Source organism: Lissotriton helveticus, chromosome 8, assembly GCF_964261635.1.
Source record: "Lissotriton helveticus chromosome 8, aLisHel1.1, whole genome shotgun sequence".
Classification (NCBI taxonomy): Eukaryota; Metazoa; Chordata; class Amphibia; order Caudata; family Salamandridae; genus Lissotriton; species Lissotriton helveticus.
This window is the reverse complement of record NC_136069.1, coordinates 1,191,173,757-1,191,197,526: the sequence shown is the minus strand read 5'-3', so window position 1 is coordinate 1,191,197,526 and position 23,770 is coordinate 1,191,173,757. Positions and strand designations below refer to the sequence as shown.

The window sequence follows — 23,770 nt, the reverse complement described above, 5'->3', positions numbered from 1 at the left end:
AAACACGCGCCTCTTTCAAGGCCCATCCGATGTGACTGGGGCAGCGTACCCTCCGTGTGACACTGACAGCAGGGGGTGTGTTTCCACTGCTGCCCCGACTCGAAGACATTCCTTCGCGCGATGCACTGACTGTCCGGTATTTCGAATTAAAGCGACACTTCCCGATTAGGAACAGCTGTGCGGCTTGCTCATCCTGTAGGGATAAAATGTGGAACTCGTTGACAACCTCCCCGCATCCACAGCTGCACTTGCTGCAAGAATGCAGCGCGCACTCCGTCGGACAGCTCGACTTCACTTGTTGACCTACTCAACTAACACACGACTTTCCTGTGGGCCGTGCACTTTAAGTACAGATAGATACACATCACAGTCAAATCATCAACCACAGTGGCGAACATAGATATATTGTTTAACTATTTTATTGTCACATCTTTCTTGCTGTCTGTCTTGGGGATTCCTGGCGCTGTGGGTAACGAGTGCTGCTGTTATTCAACTGTATGCTACTCAATGTATCGTCTTCTGAGGAATGAAACGCAGGCCCTTCCGTCTACGAATTAAATCACGAGCCTTATATATAATTACTCAATTCTTCACAGAGTCCTGAGCAGTCTTTAGAACTACCTATCCCAAACCATGCCATGTTATATTGACATTATGAGTCAGGGCCAGGAAGTGGAATCCGCTCTAATTCTGACGTGATAAGAATTTGGCGGAGGCCAGAGGCTGAGCGCAAAAAGGCCACGCACACAGACCTTGGAAAACAAACCTTTTACTCTCTACTTAACTTAACCTCTACTTATTAAATTACAACAATACTATAATTACTGCTACTGGTATAATTATTACTTTTTTGATATTCATTATCATTCACCATTATTCCAACATTAACATTTTATTCTCAAATATCTGTGTTCTATGTTTTATCATGTAATTTCTTTGCTACTCTGGCCATATTCTGCCTCCAAGTACAGCCCGGTATTCACTCAAAATGAAAGAAATAGATGTTTTTTCGATTTCTTTCATTTTAGTATAATCGCGCCACCCACGCTTTACTTATAATATTTTAAAAGCAATGCGCGGGTGCCGCGATTATACCAAAATAAAAGAAATAGATGTTTTTTCTATTTCTTTCATTTTGGTATAATCGCGGCACCCGGGATTATACCAAATTTATGAGAGATATACCGGCATTTGCGAGAGATTAAGCTATTGGCATTGTAAATGACAATGCCATTTATTTATCTGTTTTCAAAACCAACACATAAATAAAAATGTTGTCATTTACAATGCCAATAGCTCTAACTTTTGCCAAGGCGAGACCGTTGCATTGTAAATGCTTGTTCAATCTGGTAGTTCAGCTGGGAGAAGCAAAACATGTAAGCAGTGTTCAGGACTTTATCCTTTTTTCAATCTACTAATTCAAAAATGAGTTCTCTTTAAACTTGAGCCAGTAACCAGTGCATTACTTTAATTTTTGGCTGCGATACTCAGTAAAGTTTGGTTCTATAGACGAAGGATTTCCTGACTTATAACGTGTACTACCTTCTACCTCTGGATAGTTTCCAAACTCATATTTGTCACCAGCAAGACCACCAAGCAATAAGCTTTTACTTTTATTTTTTGGCCAGGTGTATAAAATAAGGCGAGGTTACTGAATGCCTGATGGTAGGACTCACAAAGGGTTGCCTCACTTAAAAAAAATTGAATAGACAAAAGATGAAACTGGCAGGGCTGACTGAAAGAGCCATAGGAGCTGAGGGAAGGAAAGGAAATTGAGATGACTGTCACTGTAATCTCAGAATTTATCAGAACTGGAACAAACAAAGCACATGATGTTTTTTCGCAGTACACACTAAGAGAACAGGTTTCCGCCTACGGAGAATAGCATAGCATTTCGTCTTCCCTCCAAGTGAGGGGTGTGGCGGGAGAAGGAGCAGCTAAAAGAAATACTGAAGTGTGCAATACAGTCCGATTTCAGTTGGTGTAAGCACTGCAATATGAGTAGATACTGATAACTGCTGCACTGAATAAAGAGCTAATCTTTATATTAAATTGTAAACTGATTAATACAAACAAATCTCAACAGAGAAACGTGGTGCAAATATGATTTAATTGTATTGCACTGGAGATAGGGCTAGAAGGGCCGATCCTTGCCCGATCTGGAGGAGTGGGACACTGGGAGTTAACCTTTCCAGCTGATAGTGTGCAAAGACCCTAAAGTTTATTTTTTAAGATTTCAAGCTGCCCAGCATGGCACCCACTTACAGCTTACTTGTGTTAACTTAGTTTGTAAATGCCTGTGCTCTTGCTGAAAGTGCATCATTTGATTGTATTACATTTTTGGCTTATTCTTCTCTTATTCTTTTAGATTGTTTTCTTTTTCTCAGTAGCTGCCCCGTGGAAGGAGATTTTAGGGTTACAATGTAGAATAACAGAGCTACAGTTTAATTTTTTTGAATCAGTCCTTCTTTTAGTTGTATTTTCCCACCTCGGATGCCTTGTCCTTTCTGATGTGATGAAGCAGATTGAATTTGAGTGGGGCTACTTAATGCCCCCACATGTGTGGGCACGCTGCTCTTGAGGTGGTGAAATACCAAATGCTAGCACATTAATGCCAGTCTGCTCACCAGCTATGCACAGTTTCAGTCACAATGCTGGTGCACAATGGCGACTGGCATGTATTTAGGGTGGTGAGGAAGGCAAAATACGTGGGGCATTAAAATAATTTTAAAAAGGCACTTACCTTGCTGACTTGCCGCACAAATTCCTCTTCGCTAGGGTGTCTTCACTCAGGAAAGTGAATTACCCAATCCTGTCGCTGCTCTCATGCAGTGCGTGAAGCATCAGGATTGGAGGGAGCGGCCTCTCTCAGCGCTCTTAAGAGTGTTGGAGGCATGTGCTTTCTTTATTCCAGGTTAAAGAAGTTTAAAATGTGCATGTCTGGCTGGCCGTTGCAAGACGGCTGGCCAAAGGGACATGCGCACTTTATACATATGTGCGCAGCTCACTGCTGCCACTCAGCAGCAATTGCCCTGCCCCTCCCCGCCCTGACACTCTGTTCAGGTGGAGTTCTGAAAAATAAAATGGTAATAAATAAACTTTATTACCATTTTATTTTTCAGCTGTTCTGGGGTATTTTTAGCGTGGCGACGCTCCTCCTCTCTCCTGGAGGAGCTCCCCCTGATGGTGCACTCAACAATCCGGTCTCCCGCTGGGCTGTGGATGGTGTAAACGTTCATTAGAGTAAATTACAGCAATGAGGAACTCCCATTACTTAAAGATTCTCTCTAGGGTAACTTTAAATGGATAATCAGCTCCTCAGGCTTGGATAAGCATAACAATGATATCTCTGTTCATTTTAATTTACGTTCATTCATTTTCTAAACACACAATGGATTTTGTATGAGGAGCCACAAGATAAAATAGAAGCGGGTGTTGCAGTCTTGCTCTGATCTTTAGAGAGAATCTCTCTCCGGTGAGGGTTGAGCTGGGCCCATTCAAGAACAGAGAGCTGTGTTTCAAAGTTACTTTTTTCTACTTCATACGTATTAATAAGGGCAGTGATTTATTGACCTCTTGGTTCACCAGGCAAATTTGGCCGGCACTTGGCTTAATTTCTTGCCCTTATTTTCATATCGGCACCTAACTTTCACCTGCTAGGTGATTTCAGTATCTTGGGGAACTCAACGGAATGCCTGAATCTTTCATCCATTGGTCTTTCACAATTTGTTTCACAACACATCCAGTTAGTTAGTGGATCTTTTTTCCTTGCAGTCACGTTACCTTTGCAGATTTTCACTGTCTGACCTGGTCCAATCATTGAGCTAACCATATTGAATGGCCTTGGTCACACCATGCAGGCTACCTTCTGCATAATGTTGCCTATTAGCAAAACATCCTGGTCTAAAGTTACATTGGAGAAAAGGTCTTCATTGCTCCAACATACTCTTCCTCCTCTGAAGAGTGACCGAAAGGGACATCCATCTTATTTTAGTTCTTGGATCACAGCAGCTGTAGACTCATTTGCTCCATTAAAACTGTATAGCATCGCCGAGCTATTCTATCTGCTCCATAGTACATTGACAAATTAATATTGTGCAACATAAAAATAAATTGTTTGACACCCTATTTCCCAAACCATAATGCTAAATATATTGGAACCTGTGCCTAGAAAAAGCTAGTTAGGAGTGCCCAGATATCCATTTTCCTTTGTGTATAGAGTAAGCTAATCTAATAGAATTATGTTGCAAAGTAACCTTTAATATCATTAAGTTATTAATTTATCCCAGGTGCTGCAGCCCCGCTTTGACTCCCTGTAAACACTACACAATACCTTGTTAGGGGTGTTCTACAATAAAAGCCATTCGATTCGTGCATATTTTCTGACTTGTGAAATGTCAGACCCACTTTCTGCTAACCGGCTTGAAAGCACAGAGGATAGTCATGTGATTGTTCCACTTTGCTCTGAGACGACGAGTGAATGTGTGCTCAATATCAGATCGGGTTCACCTATGAGCCATGTCCTGCATCAGTTTTTAAGCTCGCTGCAGAATCCCTTTCTCACTTGTTAGTGCAAGAAGCCTGGAAAAAGTAACTTGTGTGACAGCTATAACAAAAAATATATATACTAATGTTGAACTGGTGATTTGAATCAATTGTAGGTTTATATCTTTAGTACCACTCCTTTGCAAGGTTCTAGAAAAGCGCTTCCATAGTCAGCATCTATTCTTGAAAACAATCAAGTGTTTGATCCCCTGCTGTCTGGTTTCAGATCACCAGAGTCAGCATTGGTTTGTGTCTTATTTGACCTACAAAGAATGCTTAATGAAGGCAAAAGGGCAACTCTAGTTTTTCTGAATCTCTCGGCCACCTTGGACATAATTTCATGCAAGGTCCTTTTTGTCTCTTATCACATTCATGCGCTTCTTTGCTAGTTTGCTAGGTTTGCCCTTTAGAAATGCCAAAACATGTATATAAGATCGAGGCCAGTGTCTCTCGCCACCATTTTCTATCATCTTCAAAGTAAGCTCTGAAGCATTGCACCACAGAGCTCATCTTTGAGTACTACCCTTTTCAATGTGTGTAGCCCACGTGCTCAGCTGACTTGGTTGTTTGGCCTTACATTCGTGGCATATGCATATCACACAAATTGTCTGCCTGGGCAACCATTCAGGATTGGCCCAAGAAGGAGTTTCAGACTGTCATAAAGCAGTAAGCAGCTTTAAGAGGTTCAATGCTGTGAAACTAAATAGAAATAAGAACAAGGTACTGTTGGTGAACAGGGTTGGGGTGATTCCTCCCGTGGGTCTTTAGACTTTTGGCTTAAAGAGCTGATCTTTAACCCTCTCCCCCCACCCTCCGTCACACTCTGGTGCCCACTATTAGAAATAAGGGATTCTTACAATGTGTTGTATTTAGATGCACCACAATACCGGATTCAAGGGTTGCAGATTGTGCATTACACCACAATTGCTGTTATTGTCCTAGTTTCCTATCATGAAAAGGGTCCTCTTCAAAGATTTGTGATCTGTACATCAGGCCCTGTTTAACCAAGACCATATTTATCTATATTTCAAATTTCAGCTGTACTTACTTGCCAGGTCCCTTTGCTACTCCTCTTGTCGTTTGGTTGTAGCCCCTCAGTCTATTGGGATGGGTGATGACTCCTTTTAGTTTTTGACAGCCAGGCCTTGGAGCCAACTTCCCTTTATTTTGTGTTTTTCAGACGTGCAATTTAGTGTTCTATAAGCATCTGAAGATATGGCCCTTCACAGGATCTGATTAGAATCTTTCTTGGTTTTCAGTATAGTCATGTCGCATCCACAAAACTAACTCAAATCAAATTACTTTCATTCTTCTTGCTTTAGATGACGATGGAGCCTTGAGATATTTCTAGTCTGGTTAGGTACACAGGGCCAAAAATGGCTCCAGGAGGGGGGACGGCTGCATGGCACCCTTCCTTTCTTGTATATGGCCCCGGGTAGGTGTTGAGCCCCAGGGCTCCACACAGACACCCTCTTTAGTGTCAATGGTAACCACAGCCGAGGCTCAGGGGATCCGCGCACCCCACTTTATTCATTTAATATATTGCCCCAGGGAGGTGGTGGTCCCGGTGGGGTCCGCTAGGCCCTCCACATTGCATTTATCATAAGCCCTCGGGAGGTAGTGGTCCCTGGGGCTCAGGTGTGTCGCGTGGTTCCCCCTTTTCATTTTATTTGTAGCCCCAGGGAGGAGGTGGTCCCGGGGGAGGGGTCCGCATGGTCCCCCCACTTTTATTTTATCATATGCCCTGGGGAGAGGGTGGTCCCTGGGGCATAAAAATGGCCATGGAGGGAGCGGCCTCATGCGCCTCCTCCTTTAATTTAATAATCTAAACATCCAACATCTCCCAGTCACTAAAACTTCCAAAATACCCCATGGCTACAAACTTTCCACCACTCACTCTCCATCCTTTTGTGGGGAAATCAACATCTCCATTTTTAAAACTGGTAAAATCCTCATCCAAGCGGTCGTTCCCCATCTTAACACCTTCGAACTCCATTTCAGATCCTTGGCCATCCAACTTTCTAATTCCACCAACAGCCTCCCATACTCTCCACCTCCTCTCTCTCCACCGCCCCCACCCCACCAGCCCACCTCTTCCGCCCCTGACCTTTCAACATCCTATGACACTATGCAAACGTTATCACCCATCCCCTCCTTCCTCACTATGATCTCCCCTTGATCCTCTCCTCACCCCCTCAGTCCCAATCCCCCTTGCACCCAATCAGCCCACCCATTCCCCTCCCGATTACTCCTCCCTCCTGGCCCTCTATCACAGTTTCCCCTTCCATTCCTCCTCCAACCCCCCCTCACTCCTCCTCTCCCAACTCCTCCTCACTCCCACCGAATCACAATACTCCTCACCCAGACTCCCCTTCTTTTCATCCTCCACCCCCTCATTCCTCCTGTCCCAATTCAGCCTCACACCCTCTGAATCACACTACCCCACACCCTTCTTCTCCCAACTCATCCTCTCCCTCCCTGAACTACACAATTCCCATTATCCCCCCCTCACTCCTACTCCAATCCGCAACTGTACCTCCTTGCTATCTCCAAACTTCTCATCCACAGAGGTCTCATCTCCCCCTACCCCGACATGCCACTCCTTCTCCCCTTCAACTACAGCCCTACCTGCTCTCCTGCCTGCATCGGCTCATCTCCTCCTCAGAACAGGCCTCCTGCCTGCATCTGCTCACTGCCTCCTCAGAGCAGACCCTCCTCTGCAGCTAACTCCGAATCCCATTTGTCCTCCTCCCCCCCACACCCTACTTACCCCCTCACTCTTATCTCAAACTCCCTCCGCAACATCGAACTTAACCTCTCCACTCTTACCAGAGATCTCTCTCGTCTTAGGAACAATTTCTACAACCTCAAATCCAGCGACCTCCCTCCCCGAAGAAACACCGCTAGCCCTGATCTAATAAGCCCCATCACCTCCAAACCGTGGAAAACAACGCCCTTGCTCTGCCGGGCTCAAAGACCACTCCGCACCACTTGCACCCTCTCTCACCGGGAGATTTCCGACCTTCAAAATTCCTACCCCACATACTCATCAACCATGAACACACCTCCCCCCTTCTCAAGCATCCCCGTCATATTGGGGACTAGTCGTATTCCCCTCTCACCTATCTCACCTAGACCCCCTCCTCATCTCACCTCCATCCATGCCCTCCCATCTCCCAAACCCACTCCCAAACCCCTCACCTGCATGCTTGTTAACTGCCGCTCCGCTGCCCGACATGCTATAGAAATCTCTGAAACCATCCTTAGTGAATCCATTGTCATCGCGTTCCTTACAGAATCCTGGCTTAATGACCACTCTATAAGCATTCTAGACCTACTCTCACCCCCGGGCTACTCCATCATTAGGAAAGATAGACCCATCCGAAAAGGCGGTGGCGTAGCTATCATCTTCAAAGACGAACTACAGCTCTCCCTTATCAATAACGCCGAATATGCCTCCTTTGAATACCTTGTAGCCGAACTCAAAATTCAGGGTTCCCCCCCCATCCGCCTTCACAATATATATAATCCGCCTGGAAATCACTACCCATTCATTGACGAGCTATCTAACCTTCTTACCCAATCCACAATTTCCAAACCTAAAAACATCTTCCAGGGAGACTTTAACCTCCATTGGAATGATACCAAAGATCCCTCAATCTCCCTCCTCTCTGACCTTCTCGAAATGAATGACCTCAAACAAATCTGTCAGTCACCAACCCATTCCAAAGGAGCCACCCTTGACGCTATCATTACCAGCAAGGATCTAGCCCTCCTATCTAACATCATTCCCATTGACTGGTCCGACCATCACCTCATCCTATTCTCCATAACTACCTCCGCCTCCCCCCCTCCTACCAAAACTATTAAACCCATGAAACTGATCAGAAATCTGTCATATCCCTCCCGACTTACTTGAATCCAAACTTCATGCCCAACTTCTCGCTATCCCTCCCTCCCTTAACACTAATGAACTTACCGAACAATATAACAAAGCTGTCACTGCTACCCTTGACCTTCTAGCCCCTCTCAAACTCAAAAAACAAAGAAATATCCCCTCCAAATCATGGTTTAACACAATTCTTAATAATGAAAGACGCAGACTCAGACTGACTGAAAGATTATGGAGACAGCACCCCTCTCCTTCTAACCTGGCCCGCCTCAGACTTGCTAGATCGTCCTACAAAAACCACATCTTTAGACAAAAAACTTCCTTCTTCAGGTCACAACTAGATCGAGCTCAGAATAGGCCAAGAGAACTATTCAACATTGTGCGCAATCAAACCGCTTCCGCTCCCTCTGTCCCTCTGGCCTCGACGACTAGATGTGAAGAAATAGCTCTCTTTTTTTCAGACAAAATTAAACTAATTGAGCAATCCTTCCTCTCTACTGTGAACCCCCACCAATCCGAACATCTCTCTTAATATCCCACCCTCCATCAATACTCCCCCCACACCCACTACTGCCCATCATAACCCTGATCTCCCTCACCCCCCCTTGCCCTCCAATTTCCTGGACTCCTATCATCCTAATTCTCATCCTAAAAACAATGCTGCATGGCTTAACTTCCAGCCAGTCACTGAAAGAGACGTCTTCAACATCATTACCAAACTCAAGCCTTCCTCCCACACCAAAGACCCTCTCCCCTCCAAACTTGTCCACAACCTCAAACACATCATCACCCCTTCCTGGACCTCTATTATCAACAGCTCCCTTGCCACCAGCTGCGTCCCCACTTCATTGCCACTAGGCCAAATCACCCCCATTATCAAAAATCCTCTGGCAGACCCAAACGACCTCAATAACCTTTGTCCCATCTCCAACCTTCCCCTTCTTTCTAAAGCCCTGGAAAAATGTGTTCTTCTCCAACTAGATAGACACATTGAACACTTTAACTTACTAGACCCCTTCCAATCTGGCTTAAGGAAAGGATGCAGCGCTGAAACCGCCATGCTAAACATTGTTGACGACATCCACCACTCACTCGACAATGTTGAATCTAGCCTTCTGATCCTCCTTGATCTCTCTGCAGCGTTTGATACTGTTAACCACTCTGTTCTACTAAATGTTCTTAGAGATCGATTCGGCCTGAATGGTACGACACACAAATGGTTCGTCTCATACCTACAACACCGTTCTTAACAAATCAAAATCCAAAATTGCCTATCTAACCCTACCTCCATCTCCTTAGGAGTTCCGCAAGGATCCATCCTCTCTCCCTCTCTCTTTAACCTTTTCATGGAACCCCTCACACTCGTTCTTAAACAAGCCGGGATCAACTACCATCTCTCCGCCGACGACACCCAACTCTATTATAAGATTAAAACTCATGCTGACATCCTTCACCTCAACAACACTCATCAAGATTCAAGCCTGGTTCCACACTAACCACCTCAAACTCAACCCTAAAAAACTGAAATTATTCTTTTTTTCCCCTAAAAATAACCAGCTCCCCATTCAGAATTGGATCTCTGACCTTAATGCCCTCAACTGCTCCTTATCTTTGTCATCCTAAGTCAAATCACTAGGGATCTCTCTTGACAACCTCCTAACCCTCAAGGTACACATCAACAATTCTGCCAAAGGAGCCCTCTTCACTCTCCGCCACCTTAAGAAAATCAAGCCCTTCATCCCTATCGATGATTTCAAACTAGCAGTCAATCCCTTGTTCTTTCTCGCATCGACTATGGTAATGCCATCTCCCCAGAATTCCCAAGATCCACCTAGCACCTCTTAAATCTGTGCTCTACCTTGCAGCTTGGCTTACCTCAGACTGCAAGCGTTACGACCACATCTCCCCTGCCCTTAAAACCCATAAATGGCTCCCCATTGAAGGTAGGTCCACTTACGAAACAGCCTGCATTACTCACAAAATTCTCCATCAGAACACACCGACCTACCTCGCTAACAAACTCACTAAAGCCGGTTGCTCCCGTTCCTTGAGAAGTACAAACACCCTCCTTCTTATCCCCCCCTTCTAAAAATGAAAACCACCCAGTCACGATCCTTTTCCGGTAACGCACCTTGCATTTGGAATGCCCTTCCAACTGACCTTCGCTGCAACCCTTCCTACGCTAGCTTAAAAAAAGAACTCAAACTACATCTCCTCAATAAGTACTGGGGACCCTAATCCCTATCCGTTCTCTCCCACCGGCCACATCTGTCCGACCCTAGATGCACCCACCCTCCCTTTTTCAGCCTTACTCGCCCTTCCTCCTCGTCACTTCCCCTTCCCTCTTTACCACCTTTACTCCTCCTTGCACCCCCCCTTCCCTTGTCCACCCTCAGCCCTTATCTCCTCCAACCCCCCAACTTCTTCCACTCCTGCTTTCTTCCTTACCAACCTAACGGACCACTAACCTCCCTATTCTGACTGTGCAATTTGCCGGCTCTCTTTTCAATTTGAGCCTTATGATATTTTTGATTATAACATCTTCCACATTTTGGTGTGCTTATTCCCCATATTTTTTATTGAGAAATCTGTCAGGCCGAGACTTTTATGTTGTTTATATACATTGATGCTATGTATGTCCCCTGTCTTATTGACCTTGTCTCAAAAAAGTAAAGCGCTCTGATACCCCTGGGTCCAGCCAGCGCTATATAAAACCTCTAAAATAAATAAATAAATGAATAAATAAATGCCCATTACCTGGTCCACAGGGGGCTAAATTAAAAAAACTACACGGGACAGCGCACTTGCTTTTTATTTCTTCATTCTTGTAACGATTTCGCTGCAAAATTATCATTTTTTTAAAGTGTTTTTTTGCCCTCTGGGACTATCAGACTAGAGCTAAGGTGTCGGTGTATTCCTACCCTGACCACTTTTCGTTTTTTTTTTAAAAAAAATTGGGGAAGACTCAGCTGAAGCAGAGTCCCAAGATGGCTGCCAACACTTCATGGTTGAAGTGTTAGCAGGCAGATCTCTGCCCAAGCTTGTTATTATTCGCAAATTAGCCGCAATTGTAGAGAAACAAATTTGGATTTCCTTTTTTCTCACAAACTACTGAACGGATTTATACCAAATAACTGAAAGTGTGATCTGCGAACCAAACTCTACTTTTCTACCAAATTCAATGTAATTCCGTCCATTGTTTCCGGCTGCAGGCGTATCTAAAGACTATATAGGAATTAACATGGGAAATGCACTTTTTTTGACCCCTCCTTTTTCTCAGCCCGCGCTTTACGGATCACCCTGAAACTTTCCATGAACAACCAGATTAATTGTGGCACCTTTTTGGGAAAATGTGAAGATTTGTCTTACGGCACTCAAGTTCTAGGCAAGTCAAAAAATGCTTTCCCTATAGAAACAAGGAACTAACTCTAGCTACCTACTGGCGACCGCCAGGCGGTAAAATATATATTCACAAAAAAAAACAAAGGTTACAGAGATGTTACAGTTTGGCTCAGGTTTCACTCGTACAAAACCAGAGAAATTCAGTAGTCATAGTTAGCTGAGCTAACTATAAATCGTGCCCCTGCAATGCACTGCTTATTACCTCACATATTACATCACTCATGACATGGTCAGTGACATCACTCATGACATCTCAAATTACATCACTGATGATATCCACAGAATCTGACGCACCCACTCACACCCCATGTAACCTTTCATACACCCACTCCAATTTCCACACTACTGGTGGCGAAAGGTGCGGGCCTCCAGGAGAGTTGCAACTTTTTTTTTAACCACATTTTTAGGAAGGGGTCCTCATGGCCCCCTTTCACCGGGCTGCTGTGGGCCCAGGGACCCTACCCCCAGGGCCTGCCCTTTAAAAAAAAAAAGTGTTGTTAAAAGCATAGGAGGCTGCGCGGCCCCCCTGCCAGGCCGATTTGGGCCCCGGGGACCTCATTCTCTGGCCTGTCTCGGCCTCTGAGACCCCATTCTCCGGGTCCTGGTCTTTCATTGATTTTAAATAAAAGGGGGGGCTGTGTGCCACCCTCCTTCCCTAGACCATTTTTTGCCTTGGAGACCCCATCTCCGGGGCCTGAAAGGGATAAGGCGGGTGTCGCGGGACTTCCCTCCTTAGGCCAATTTCGGCCCTGGGGCTGGGCCTTTATATATGCTTCTTTTCTTTTTTTTCAAGGGGAGGGGGACTGCTCGGCACCTCTACCCAGTCCAATCCCCTGAGGCCAGGCCTTTAACTTTTTTTTTTTTTTTTTTTTAATGAGGGAAGAGGACCAGCGTGGACCCCCTTCCCCGGGCCGATTTTGGCCCTGGAGACCCCATCCCCCAGGCCTGGTCACTACGCTGGAGGCCTCAGCAGTCCCTGCCGGCTCCCCGCCTCCTGTTGGAGCCGGCATTGCTTTGGTATCCAGGGAGCTGCTCCCTGGATCCCAAAGCAAAGTATCTGTTTTCCTGCTCGCTTCACAACAGGCAGGGAAAGAGACACTGCTCTGCTTTTTGTAGGCGAGAGCATTTTTGCTCTCTGTGGTAAAAGCAGAGAGTTTGCTATAGATCCTGCCAAGCCATAGCAAACTGTAGTATCCCGGGGGTGTTCAACCCGGGACCTTGCTGAAGCCTGCCCTGGGGGCGAGCCACATGGCCTCCCCCCCAGTTTTCTTTTTTTAACGAATATTTGTGCCCCCTGGTAGGTGGCGGTCCCCGGCCTGCGGGGGCCATGTGGCCCCCCACATTTTTTGTCATTGATCCCTGGGGGAGGTGGCGGTCCCCGGGGCTGCAGAGAAAGCCGTGCAGCACCCCACATTATTTGTCATTTTAGCCCCGGGGAGGTGGCGGGCCACGTTGCAGCGGTGGAACTGCGAGGCTCCCCCGCATATAATTATCTGACTGCCCCAGGAGGTCCTCGTGCACCCCCTCCTATATTTTGATAATGCCCCCGAGACCTGGCCCACCAGGGGTCCTAAAGGCCCCTCGCCCCAGAGGCATCTGGGGTCAGGGTGTTTCTGCCCTGCCCCCTTTTTTTTAAAACTTTTTTTCTTGTGACTCGGTTGAACTGGGAAGAGGACCAGCGTGGACCCCCTTCCCCGGGCCGATTTTGGCCCTGGAGACCCCATCCCCCAGGCCTGGTCACTACGCTGGAGGCCTCAGCAGTCCCTCCCGGCTCCCCGCCTCCTGTTGGAGCCGGCATTGCTTTAGTATCCAGGGAGCTGCTCCCTGGATCCCAAAGCAAAGTATCTGTTTTCCTGCTCGCTTCACAACAGGCAGGGAAAGAGACACTGCTCTGCTTTTTGTAGGCGAGAGCATTTTTGCTCTCTGTGGTAAAAGCAGAGAGTTTGCTATAGCTCCTGCCAAGCCATAGCAAACTGTAGTATTCCGGGGGTGGTCAACCCAGGACCTTGCTGAAGCCTGCCCTGGGGGTGGCGGTCCCAAGGGCCCTCCAGGGCTCCACAAGGGGGGCAGCGGGCCCCCTCCAATGTTAAGTAAGAGGTGGGTGGTTGCCGAGGGTCCACAACGGACCCCCTTCATTGTTGTCTTTTCGTCCCCAAAGGGGGAGGCGGTCCCCGGGCAGCGGGTGAAGCCACATGCCCCCCCCCCAGTTTTCTTTTTTTAACGAATATTTGTGCCCCCTGTTAAGTGGCGGTCCCCGGCCTGCGGGGGCCATGTGGTCCCCCACATTATTTGTCATTGAACCCTGGGGGAGGTGGCGGTCCCCGGGGCTGCAGAGAAAGCCGTGCAGCACCCCACATTATTTGTCATTTTAGCCCCGGGGAGGTGGCGCGCCACGTTGCAGCGGTGGAACTGCGAGGCTCCCCCGCATATAATTATCTGACTGCCCCAGGAGGTCCTCGTGCACCCCCTCCTATATTTTGATAATGCCCCCGAGACCTGGCCCACCAGGGGTCCTAAAGGCCCCTCGCCCCAGAGGCCTCTGGGGTCAGGGTGTTTCTGCCCTGCCCCCTTTTTTTTTTTTTTACTTTTTTTCTTGTGACTCGGTTGAACGGAGTCACAAGATAGCTGCCAGCACTTTCTGCTTTGGAGTGTTGGCAGCCAATCAGATCTTGGCCCCGAGATCAGGAGGGGCCGCCGATCTACCGCGGCCCCAGTTGCATATTTGAAAAACCTTTACATTTCTCAAACGTCTGAACAGATTTACACCATTTCACAAAAACGTCACTTTCTAGAGGAAAAGCTAACTTTCTGCCAAATTTTGGGTAATTCCGTTCAGCAGTTCTGGCTGTAGCAGTCTCTACATTTTCCTATGGAAATTAACATGGAGGAGAAGCGTTATGCCCCTCCCCCTCCCCCTCCCCTACCCCCCCCCCCCCCCCCCCCCGACCCACCCGTTTTCATCTCTGCTTCTGCTTGACGGATCACCGCAAAAGTTTCAAGACAGCAGCTGAAGCGACCATCAAACTAGTTTTGGAAAATTCACAAAGATTCATCAAACAACACCAAAGTTATTGGCAAATGAAAAAACGCTCTTCCAATGGAAACTGCACTATGCATTGTATACCCCTCAGTGCGTGTAAAAGTCATTATCAAAAGCTGGGACAATTTTAACATGATCAATTGTCTCGGACATATTTTTTTCCCTACTGAAGTATTTGCCTAAAAGAGGAAGTATTGATGTAAGAAAGAGAATTGCATTGAGACAAGATTAACATTCCTAAAACACGGGCATTTCTCTGTTGGAGCTGTATGCAAGTAAAGAACCTAATTCAGATCTAAATATTTTCTCCGTAGCTTCTCAAGAACGAAATCAGAAGACTCGAAAGGAACCAGGAACGGGACAAGTCCGTCAGTAACCTGGAATACCTCAAGAACGTCCTTCTGCAGTTCATATTTCTGAAGGCAGGCAGTGAGAGACAGCGGCTTCTGCCTGTAATTGACACCATGTTACACCTCAGCCCTGAAGAGAAGGGAAAGCTTGTAGCCATTGCCCTAGGTGAGTGAAAAAAGAAACGGCAGTGCAGTAAAATAATAGTAACACTATCTCAAGTAGATAAATATTAAAGATGTATTCATGTGTTTGAATGTTTTCATCGACAAGTCACAATATGTTCTGCTCTCTAACTTATAGTCGCTTACGCAAGCTTATCCTGTTCCATTGTTTGCATGACCAGTCTTGAACACATTGTGGATAAGCTTTCAAAAGCTGCCAACCCGATACTAGCCTGTTGGGACAGGAATGTCCCGCTCATGGTGTACAGTAGTGCCCCCTGCCTTGCTTGCCCAAGTTTGAGTATCTGGTATTCTGTTTTCTGTTCATGGTTGTTTGCCCTAATTTACCCTGCACAAGTCTAGTCCTGAACCGAAAGGGGTGCACTAAGCATAGTCTTGTAGTGGCAGAGGACTAGTGTGGGGTGCACTAAGCATAGTCTTGTAGTGGCAGAGGACTAGTGTTTGTGCCGCAGGTTAATAAGAGTAACGCAGTGGGGGCAGCATAGCATGTTTTGAAGTGATGTTAGCAAGGCCAGGCCTTGTCACCTGCATCACAAGAGTATGAGCCTACTGGCTCACTCAGATAAATTTCCACTGTTAACAATGGCCCAGAATCCTAGCACCAAGATCCAGACTGCATGGATGAGTGTGTGTTGTGCATGAGATGTGGGTTACAAACTGCATGAGTGTCTGAGTGAACGAGTGACACAGCCCTGTGTGTTCTGTTGTTGAAGCCCATGGCCTGTTTATGTGCACAAGATGGAGGTGAGGTTGCTTTCTGAGACAGTGGAAGTGTCATTGGTGTGGAAGGTAAGGGTAAGAAAAGGGTAAAGGCAAGGCTTTAAGTTGGCTGGGTCTCACCGGTGCCGAGCACTGGCCGTTTTTTAAAGGAGGCCTCGAAACATGTCTCTATCGGGCTCTGTTTTGTGCCCTGGCACAGGCAGTCCTTTTTTTCTGGACTGCAGTGACAGCACGCACATTGATGTGCAGGTGCTCACACTGCTCACTTCTCACTAGTGGAGAAGTTACGGCATGACGTCATGCCAGGTGAGCGTTGTAGGGGAAGGGAAATCGAGAGTCATATTCTCTCTGGATTTCCTTCTCCTTTTGAAACCCAGGACCAGCAACATTGTTGTGGTGTCCCCACGGCTTTAAGTGGAAGCTTTTTCAATATTATATACAAGCCATAGTTGATGCTTATTTATCTTCTGCAACTAACAACCATTGACAAAGCCAATAGTCCTGATTTGTTGTAGGTATGATGTTACTTGTATTATATATCTGGGCGCAATGACAGAAACAGCACAAGTCGGTCAGCATACTGTGGCTAAGCAGAGATCTTTAGCTTGCAGTGTTTTAAGCCACGCCCCTAATTACATTTGCCACGCCCCTTTAAGAGACACTCTTAACCGTCCGCCCCCCCCCCCCCCCGTCCGCCCCCCCAACCCCGTTTTTCCATCCCACTGGGTAAAGGAATAATTATCTACACTGAGTTCCAGAGAATACGGTATACTGCTGTACTTATCGGAAACCCTCAATGAAATGGACACGGTCTTCCGGCAATTTGAGTGATTTGGGCAGGTTTTGGGTCTTAGAGTAAAGAAAGGTAAGCAACATCTTCAGACAGAGTAGAGAAAGGTGAGATTTGGAGACAAGAGAGGAATTAATCCAAAGATAATATCTGAATTTGCATATTTGCAGTCATCTCCTGACAGTTGGTATTATTTCACATAATGACTAAGTGCCTGGACTTTCTTTATACAGTGCTTCATACCACTCTTGCCGTTTGAAAGTGCTGTAAATAATGGTACACAACCTACAGACCTCCGATGGATGGGGGGCTAAGTTGTCCTTGCAAGCATTTGGAACTGGTGAACTACAGATAGCATCATCTGTCTGCAGCAAGCAGTTAACTAGCCAGGTCACTAAATCATAAGATACTCTTAGGAGGCCGTGGATTTGAAGTAGGAACAGAGTAGGGGCATTACAGTTGCGGATGTCCACCAGCTATGCATGTTTCATAGCAAGTCCGAGGTTGCCTTATAGATAACTATCTTCAACTGTGTCGGTCTTCTATTACATTGCATACTATTAATACAGGTAAATCGGAGTTTTACCTCTCATGGAAATGTTAGACAAATGAATATTTGTATGCCACTTCACAACGCATCAACAAAATACCAACCAAACCAACCTGAAATGAATAAAAGTAACCCTTTGCTTTTATTCATTTCGGGTTGGCTTGATTGGTATTTTGCTAATCCAAAACTGTAATACTGTGCCTGGGGTGGTAAAAGGCTTTTGTCATTTTACAGCTCACCATGGATAGCACTGTGCTAGTCCTATGCTTAAAGAGTTTGCTGTAGAAATGGCAAAATACTTTGTCCCTTTCTATCTCGACGTGGATGACACTGTGCTAGTCCTATGCTTAAAGACATTGCTGTAGAAATGGCAAAAGACTTTGCCTCTTTCTATCTCTGCGTGGATTGCACTGTGCTAATCCTACGCTGAAAGACGTTGATAGAAAAGCAGACATTTGAGGTGAGCAAACTTAGAGTGTGGCTGGTGTTGAGGATGCTCTATACAGGAGCTGCTTTACACCTAAACTTGAGAACAACCCACAGTGCTCTGCTTCTTTTTTGTAAATAGATAGATAGATAGATAGATAGATAGATAGATAGATAGATAGATAGATAGATAGATAGATAGATAGATGCAACAATTGTCTCTAATTGATTCTCCAAAAATGTGGGCCTCCCTACTAATACCCAATATTTTGGGAGATTCTGCAGCACACATTAAATATGATACTACATTGTGCAATATTCACCATGTACAGTATTATCTTGGCATTCCTTGTTCTGTACATTGGCATGGGGAGTAACACTAATACTGCATGCTTCACCCCATTCAGAGCTGCAAAATTCCTCAACTTCTGATACTTTTCCCAGACTAATTACACCAGGTTTTACCTGGCAAATCTTGTGCACTGTAAAAATATTTCCACGCACAAGTTATAACCCTGGTTTGGGCGCAAAACCTTCTTTGCACTCAGTTTGGGACTTCCGACCTAGTAAAGCGGGGGCCTATGTATTTTTTCGTCCCGCTGACTTTGAACACTGAATAAAATTGCAAAGCGTGTTACAAAGCAAATCGTTGGTAGTAAGGCTTCCTCTTGTTTGGTGTGGAGTTAGCCAAGACCTTTAGTTTTAATGAAAACATTAAAACATACTATACATCCATACTTTCAAAGGTTTTCAGTCAGCTAGTTTCATCCATTTACTGTTGGAGTGTCAGTCAAGTTTTGCCTCCACACACCACAGCAAACAGCATGGGGCTCATGGTTAGCCCACTTCAGCCACTGTCTTACCTGACTGCAAGTGACTGCATTTTGCTCTTGCACAATGTGCACACAGGCACAGTAAGTAGTCTCCTTCAATGCAAGACTACTGGAGCAGTTTGTGATTTTACATCAATAAAATATGATTCTGGCCTTTAGGCAATGTTTATTTTCATACAATGCATGCCTTCATACAAAAAACAAGCCAAATAAGTATTTATGTAGCAAAAGATCAGCAGCCAGTGACAGACCTATTGACTTTGCCAGTGCTTGTTTGGGATCTGCATTTGGTTGTCGTACATAAGCTGTTATATTGTACCTTTTTAAGTGTTTGTATTATTATTATTATTTTTTTTTTGTAAAGGTGAAGAAGAGGCTGCGGCAAGGCCCGCCGGCTGGGCTTCATATCTGCACAGCTGGTCAGGGCTACGATAAGCTGATTGTGCCGACGTCACATTCCACCCCTGCATTGTGAATGGAATGTCCCAAGAAGTACTGGACCCATCACCTTCGCCATATCTGCACATATCAGAATATCGATTCTCCATGGCTCTGGAATCTGTTTACAGCCGTTTCTTTTATCTCCATGTGTAAATAATCTCTCATAGCAGTGTTGCATCTGAGAATTCAACCAAAACCAAAGAGGATGAATTTAAAAAAAGAAGCTGTTTGTCATACAAAATGCATCATAAATTGAAAGCAAGAATTCTAACCATGCGACTAACAGTGGAACGAAATGCAATATATTAAATAGTCTTTTTTTATGTTTGCCTATGAATTTTGCACTAAATATGTTACTGAAACTATCAGGAAACACGTTGTGTGCCCCAATATTGTTATGTTAAAACAGGCTGCGTAGACACCGAAACACATTATTTCTCGTATTACTTTTTTGTTGTATAGTAATTTAATTTTAAAAAATGCACTTTCTTTGTGGACTGTATACTTTTCTCCCTCAAATGTGACCAACCTCAAAAGCACACATGCACCGACAGATCTTAATTTGTGTTCTTTCGTAGCATCTACAAGACTGCAACACAACATGTGGCAATGATTCTTAAACAGGTACCCTGTAAAGATGTCAATTTAACGCTTGATTTGCTAGGTCACTTTTAAATCGCAAACGAAGTGCTGCCTTGCGTAATTACCCAGTCCATTCCTCTACCTTGCGTTTTTTCCTGGCGTTATTGTGATAGGTGTTACTCATGCCTCTTTTCTGCACCTCTCCGTTTCTGTGGGTTTCTCCTGTTAGTGTCCAGGCCCTTGTAACCACCTGGCCAAGCCTACAAGTACTAGTGATTAGTAGCCCGGTGTACCATGAATTTGCAACCACACAGCTCCAGTTTGTGATTTACTAATGCAAGTTATGGAAGCTTTGATCCTTCAGTGGACCTCAACTATGACCCCTTGGCAGATATCCACATGCTGAAGGTTCCAACGGTTAACTCAAACCTTCCAGGCAATACTCCAGCTGGCATGGCATTCGAGAATCTTTTGCCCAAGTTCGATCTCACCCTTTCCTTCAGTCTGCTAATTTCACCTCTTTGAAGGATAGGAGTCACAAATGCATTGCCGTGCCACACGTTGAACACCACAATTGACCTCATTGGCAAGATATGAATAGCTGTATACTCTGCAGTACGTTCTCTGGCGGTATGTATGAAGAAGGTGGCGAGTAGGTGGCATTTAACAAGCCCTGGATGTTGCAGCACAAAGCATTGACCAGTTTCATGCTGTGAGGTTGGAGTAGGACCTAAAGACCTCTGATTTCTCCATGTATCCCATGCTTCCCTTGCATGATTCTAACTAATAAGCTGGCGTACACACCTTGGAATGCGGCATCACCTGGAGAGGACATGTTGTTTGAAAGTCCCGCTATTTTGTTGTGTGCATGGTTGTTCCTTTGCACAGGAAAGAGGCAATGAAGTATCCGATTCAGTGTCGGATATTGAGAAATATCCCCTGTGAGACTGAATGAACAGTCCAGCTCCTGCAGAATTCAGAAGATTGTTTTTTTAAAATACCTTGAAGTGCCATAGAGAAGGAACTAGATGCGGGTCGCATATTACCAGATGTGGCTGGGTGCCTTATTCAGGTGATTGGTGGATTTATGCCTGCTTCCCTGCACAGTCCTCCCTCATACAGCTATGAATCATCTGCAAGGACTTACTACTTGCTGGCTAAAGTCTGCAGGTGAAGTGGACTTTAGTTTGTATTAGTGATTTAATTCACACCCATTTTAGAAGTATTTTATAAGATCTTGCTAGGTTGTAGACATTTACACATTTGAGCAGAATATGGCCATGACTGCTAAATGTAGGACGCCTTCCATGGTAAAATCCCATTACTTTACATATGGTGTTGGAGCATGCTATTGTCATCTTGCATGTTTTGTTTCCAGAGATAGTTAATGTAGAATTTCCTGTTTTGAGAACAGTTCTTAAATTATATTTTAAAATGAAGGACTCAAGAAAACAATTTGACATTGTAAATAAATCATTCTTAAACTATTGCTGGAGTTTACACAGCAGTTTAATTGTTTTTCTCGCTTTTTATACCAACCAGAGGTTTTTTATTAGCACTTTCACCAAATGTTGTTCATCCTGCACATTTAAGACTAAGAAGTTGATGTACTAACAGATTGCACATTTGCCATTGTGTGTCTCATGCTGAAGGGAGCCTTACCTGGTAATTTGAACTAAAGCTTTCCTTTTCGGCGGGGTTTAATTGATTTGCTAAAGCTTGATCCCCTGTAGTTACAGCACCAGCAAGCAAAACATGAAAGATAATGCTCTCCCGAAATACTTACATATACTCGGAAGCGTTGACTCATGCATTTACATCTCATGTCTTGTTTTCTATATACCGATTTTATTACAATGTACACAAAAGCATTACTTAGCAAGCTTTGGTGTCCTCGTTGACAGCTTACAAGCAAGATATCTTGAAGAGTCATAGGCTTTCAGATAGGGTCACACACTTAGACCACTCCAAAAGAAAGTTTAAGAGTAGTAGCTTTAAATACAAGTGCCATCAAAGCCATTTTCTCTGATAACTTTTTCAGCATGGTGATTGTAATTTATGTTACAATGTTACCTCACCGAAACAAGTCCTATCCTTTTCCTTGATCACATATGCTAGAATGGACAAGGGACTTGGCTGAAAGTAGCTCTGTTGACAAATTCCTGGCTCCCATCTGAAGCCGCAGAGCCCACAGGACAGATGTGCTAGAGTGTTGTATGACTATGTTGGGATACTGCTTCTTACTTTTACTTTTTTTTCCCCTAACTAAATCTTGCCATCTGCTGCAATGATCAGTATATTGATGGAAGGGTTTGTTAAATGACTGCTGGAAAAAGGAATGAGGTCATCTCGCAGATGAAAGCTGACTTCTTTTCCTGCCTTTTAAGGTCTTCCTCGGTTTCTGCTGATTGTTTATACATTGCAGTGTTTCTTCTTGTATGCATCAATAGACATCTACTTGGGTCTTTTCCAATGTTTAAGCTAAATATAATGTCTCAACTGAAAGATTTTATGTAACTTTTATTTTAAATTGCAAATGTTTGCCAGGCAAAGGGAGGCTGTGATATGCATTAAAGTGGGAATAAAGAGCCGAAAAAGGATTATATATGTAGCAGTAATTATGGACACAGACACGAAGTAAATGGAAAAATTAACCGGCACACGAATTTGTGTGTTCTAATTTATAAAGATATAAATTCAGACTTCTTGGCTTTATTTTGTAAGAAGTGTTTTTGTAAGAAGCTCTTAGTATGTTAAAGTCTGTGATCTGGAAAGGTAAGCAAGAGCCTGCAATCAGTTTGCAACCTATAGAATCCATAAATTTTTGTAACAAATTGTTCCTCCCTTCTCAGTACAAAAGTCAGGTTTTGCATCTTTAATTCACAAGATAAGTTTTTATTTAAGTAAAGAATGGGTTTGTGGGTTATTAGTATGTTACCATCTCTGGAAGTTAGACCAGATAGTCCCTCTAAATAATAACACGCAATCTAAACCCCATCACACAGCACCATCATGGAGTTTGTGATTTGTAGCACAAATATTGCCTGAGCATTTACTCTGTTTTTTAAAGATTGATTTACGGTCTAAGGTTTTACAAACCCAATTAAGTGTTTATTTACCCACTACATGTTAATGTACAGGACCAAATGCTGTGGCAAAACCTAGGTTCTTTGCAGTGAAAGTAAAGATTCTGGTATCTTCGAATTGAGTGGCGATGAAGGGCTGGATTGCCTGGTTTTACGGAAACATCTTGTTTCAGTTTTCATATCTTGGACAACTTTTTATAAATTAACTTTCATTGTTTTTGGATCTCAAATGTGAATTGCAAACTGAATAATGGATTCTGTCTTTAAACAAAATCATAACATTGTTTAATAAAAAATAAATCAGCTGCTTATCTGTCTTTTTTTGTACTGTTGTCAACTCATTTACGTGCATTTAGCCTACAGGTAAAACAAATCAACGTAGCGTTAAATAGATTTTCCCAGCTCGAGAAGGTCATATTGTGTTCAGTTTTTAAAACAATCAATCAAGTATTGCTGACCCCGACAAGAAAATTCAACAACACAGTTGCCTTGTCCTTTGTTGGTTACAGTGGGTAGCCTCCCAAAGCATTTTGGTAATTGTGGTGTTCAGTATTTTCAATCTAATAATGTTAAAGCATGGGGTGCACAAAGCCACGCTGTCGTTGTGAAATCTCTTATTATTTTTCAGTAATGTTTGCTGTCAGCTGCTGCCTGCTAACTACTGGACATTTTCCTATGCAGATTTCAAATGATTGGGAAACCATAAAGGAAGAGTATTTATAAATTCTGAGGACTAGATTGCCAAGGTGATGTCCCTTTAGTCAATTGCTCTTTAAAGTGGCCATTTGGAGAAGAGAAAAAAAGCAGTTTCCTTTACCCAGTCCTCATCACTAGCAATCACCAACAGAAATAATTCCAAAATGTGCCTTTGTTTGAGGGTGTCTATTCGGGTTTTGAGACATATATGTGATTTTGCTCACCCGAGGGCCT

The 23,770-nt window shown here is 44.4% G+C and overlaps 1 protein-coding gene across 1 annotated transcript in view; it reads left to right on the top strand.

The window, feature by feature from the left end:
- The window catches only part of GCC2 (GRIP and coiled-coil domain containing 2), a 413,631-nt gene extending 390,482 nt beyond the window's left edge, over positions 1-23,149 (top strand). The window contains exons 22-23 of the mRNA XM_078658140.1: positions 15,194-15,395; positions 19,096-23,149. Coding sequence (XP_078514266.1) covers positions 15,194-15,395; positions 19,096-19,166 — 273 coding nt within the window. The 3' untranslated portion in view covers positions 19,167-23,149. The remainder of the gene's footprint in view (positions 1-15,193; positions 15,396-19,095) is intronic.
- The last annotated feature ends 621 nt before the right edge of the window (positions 23,150-23,770 follow it).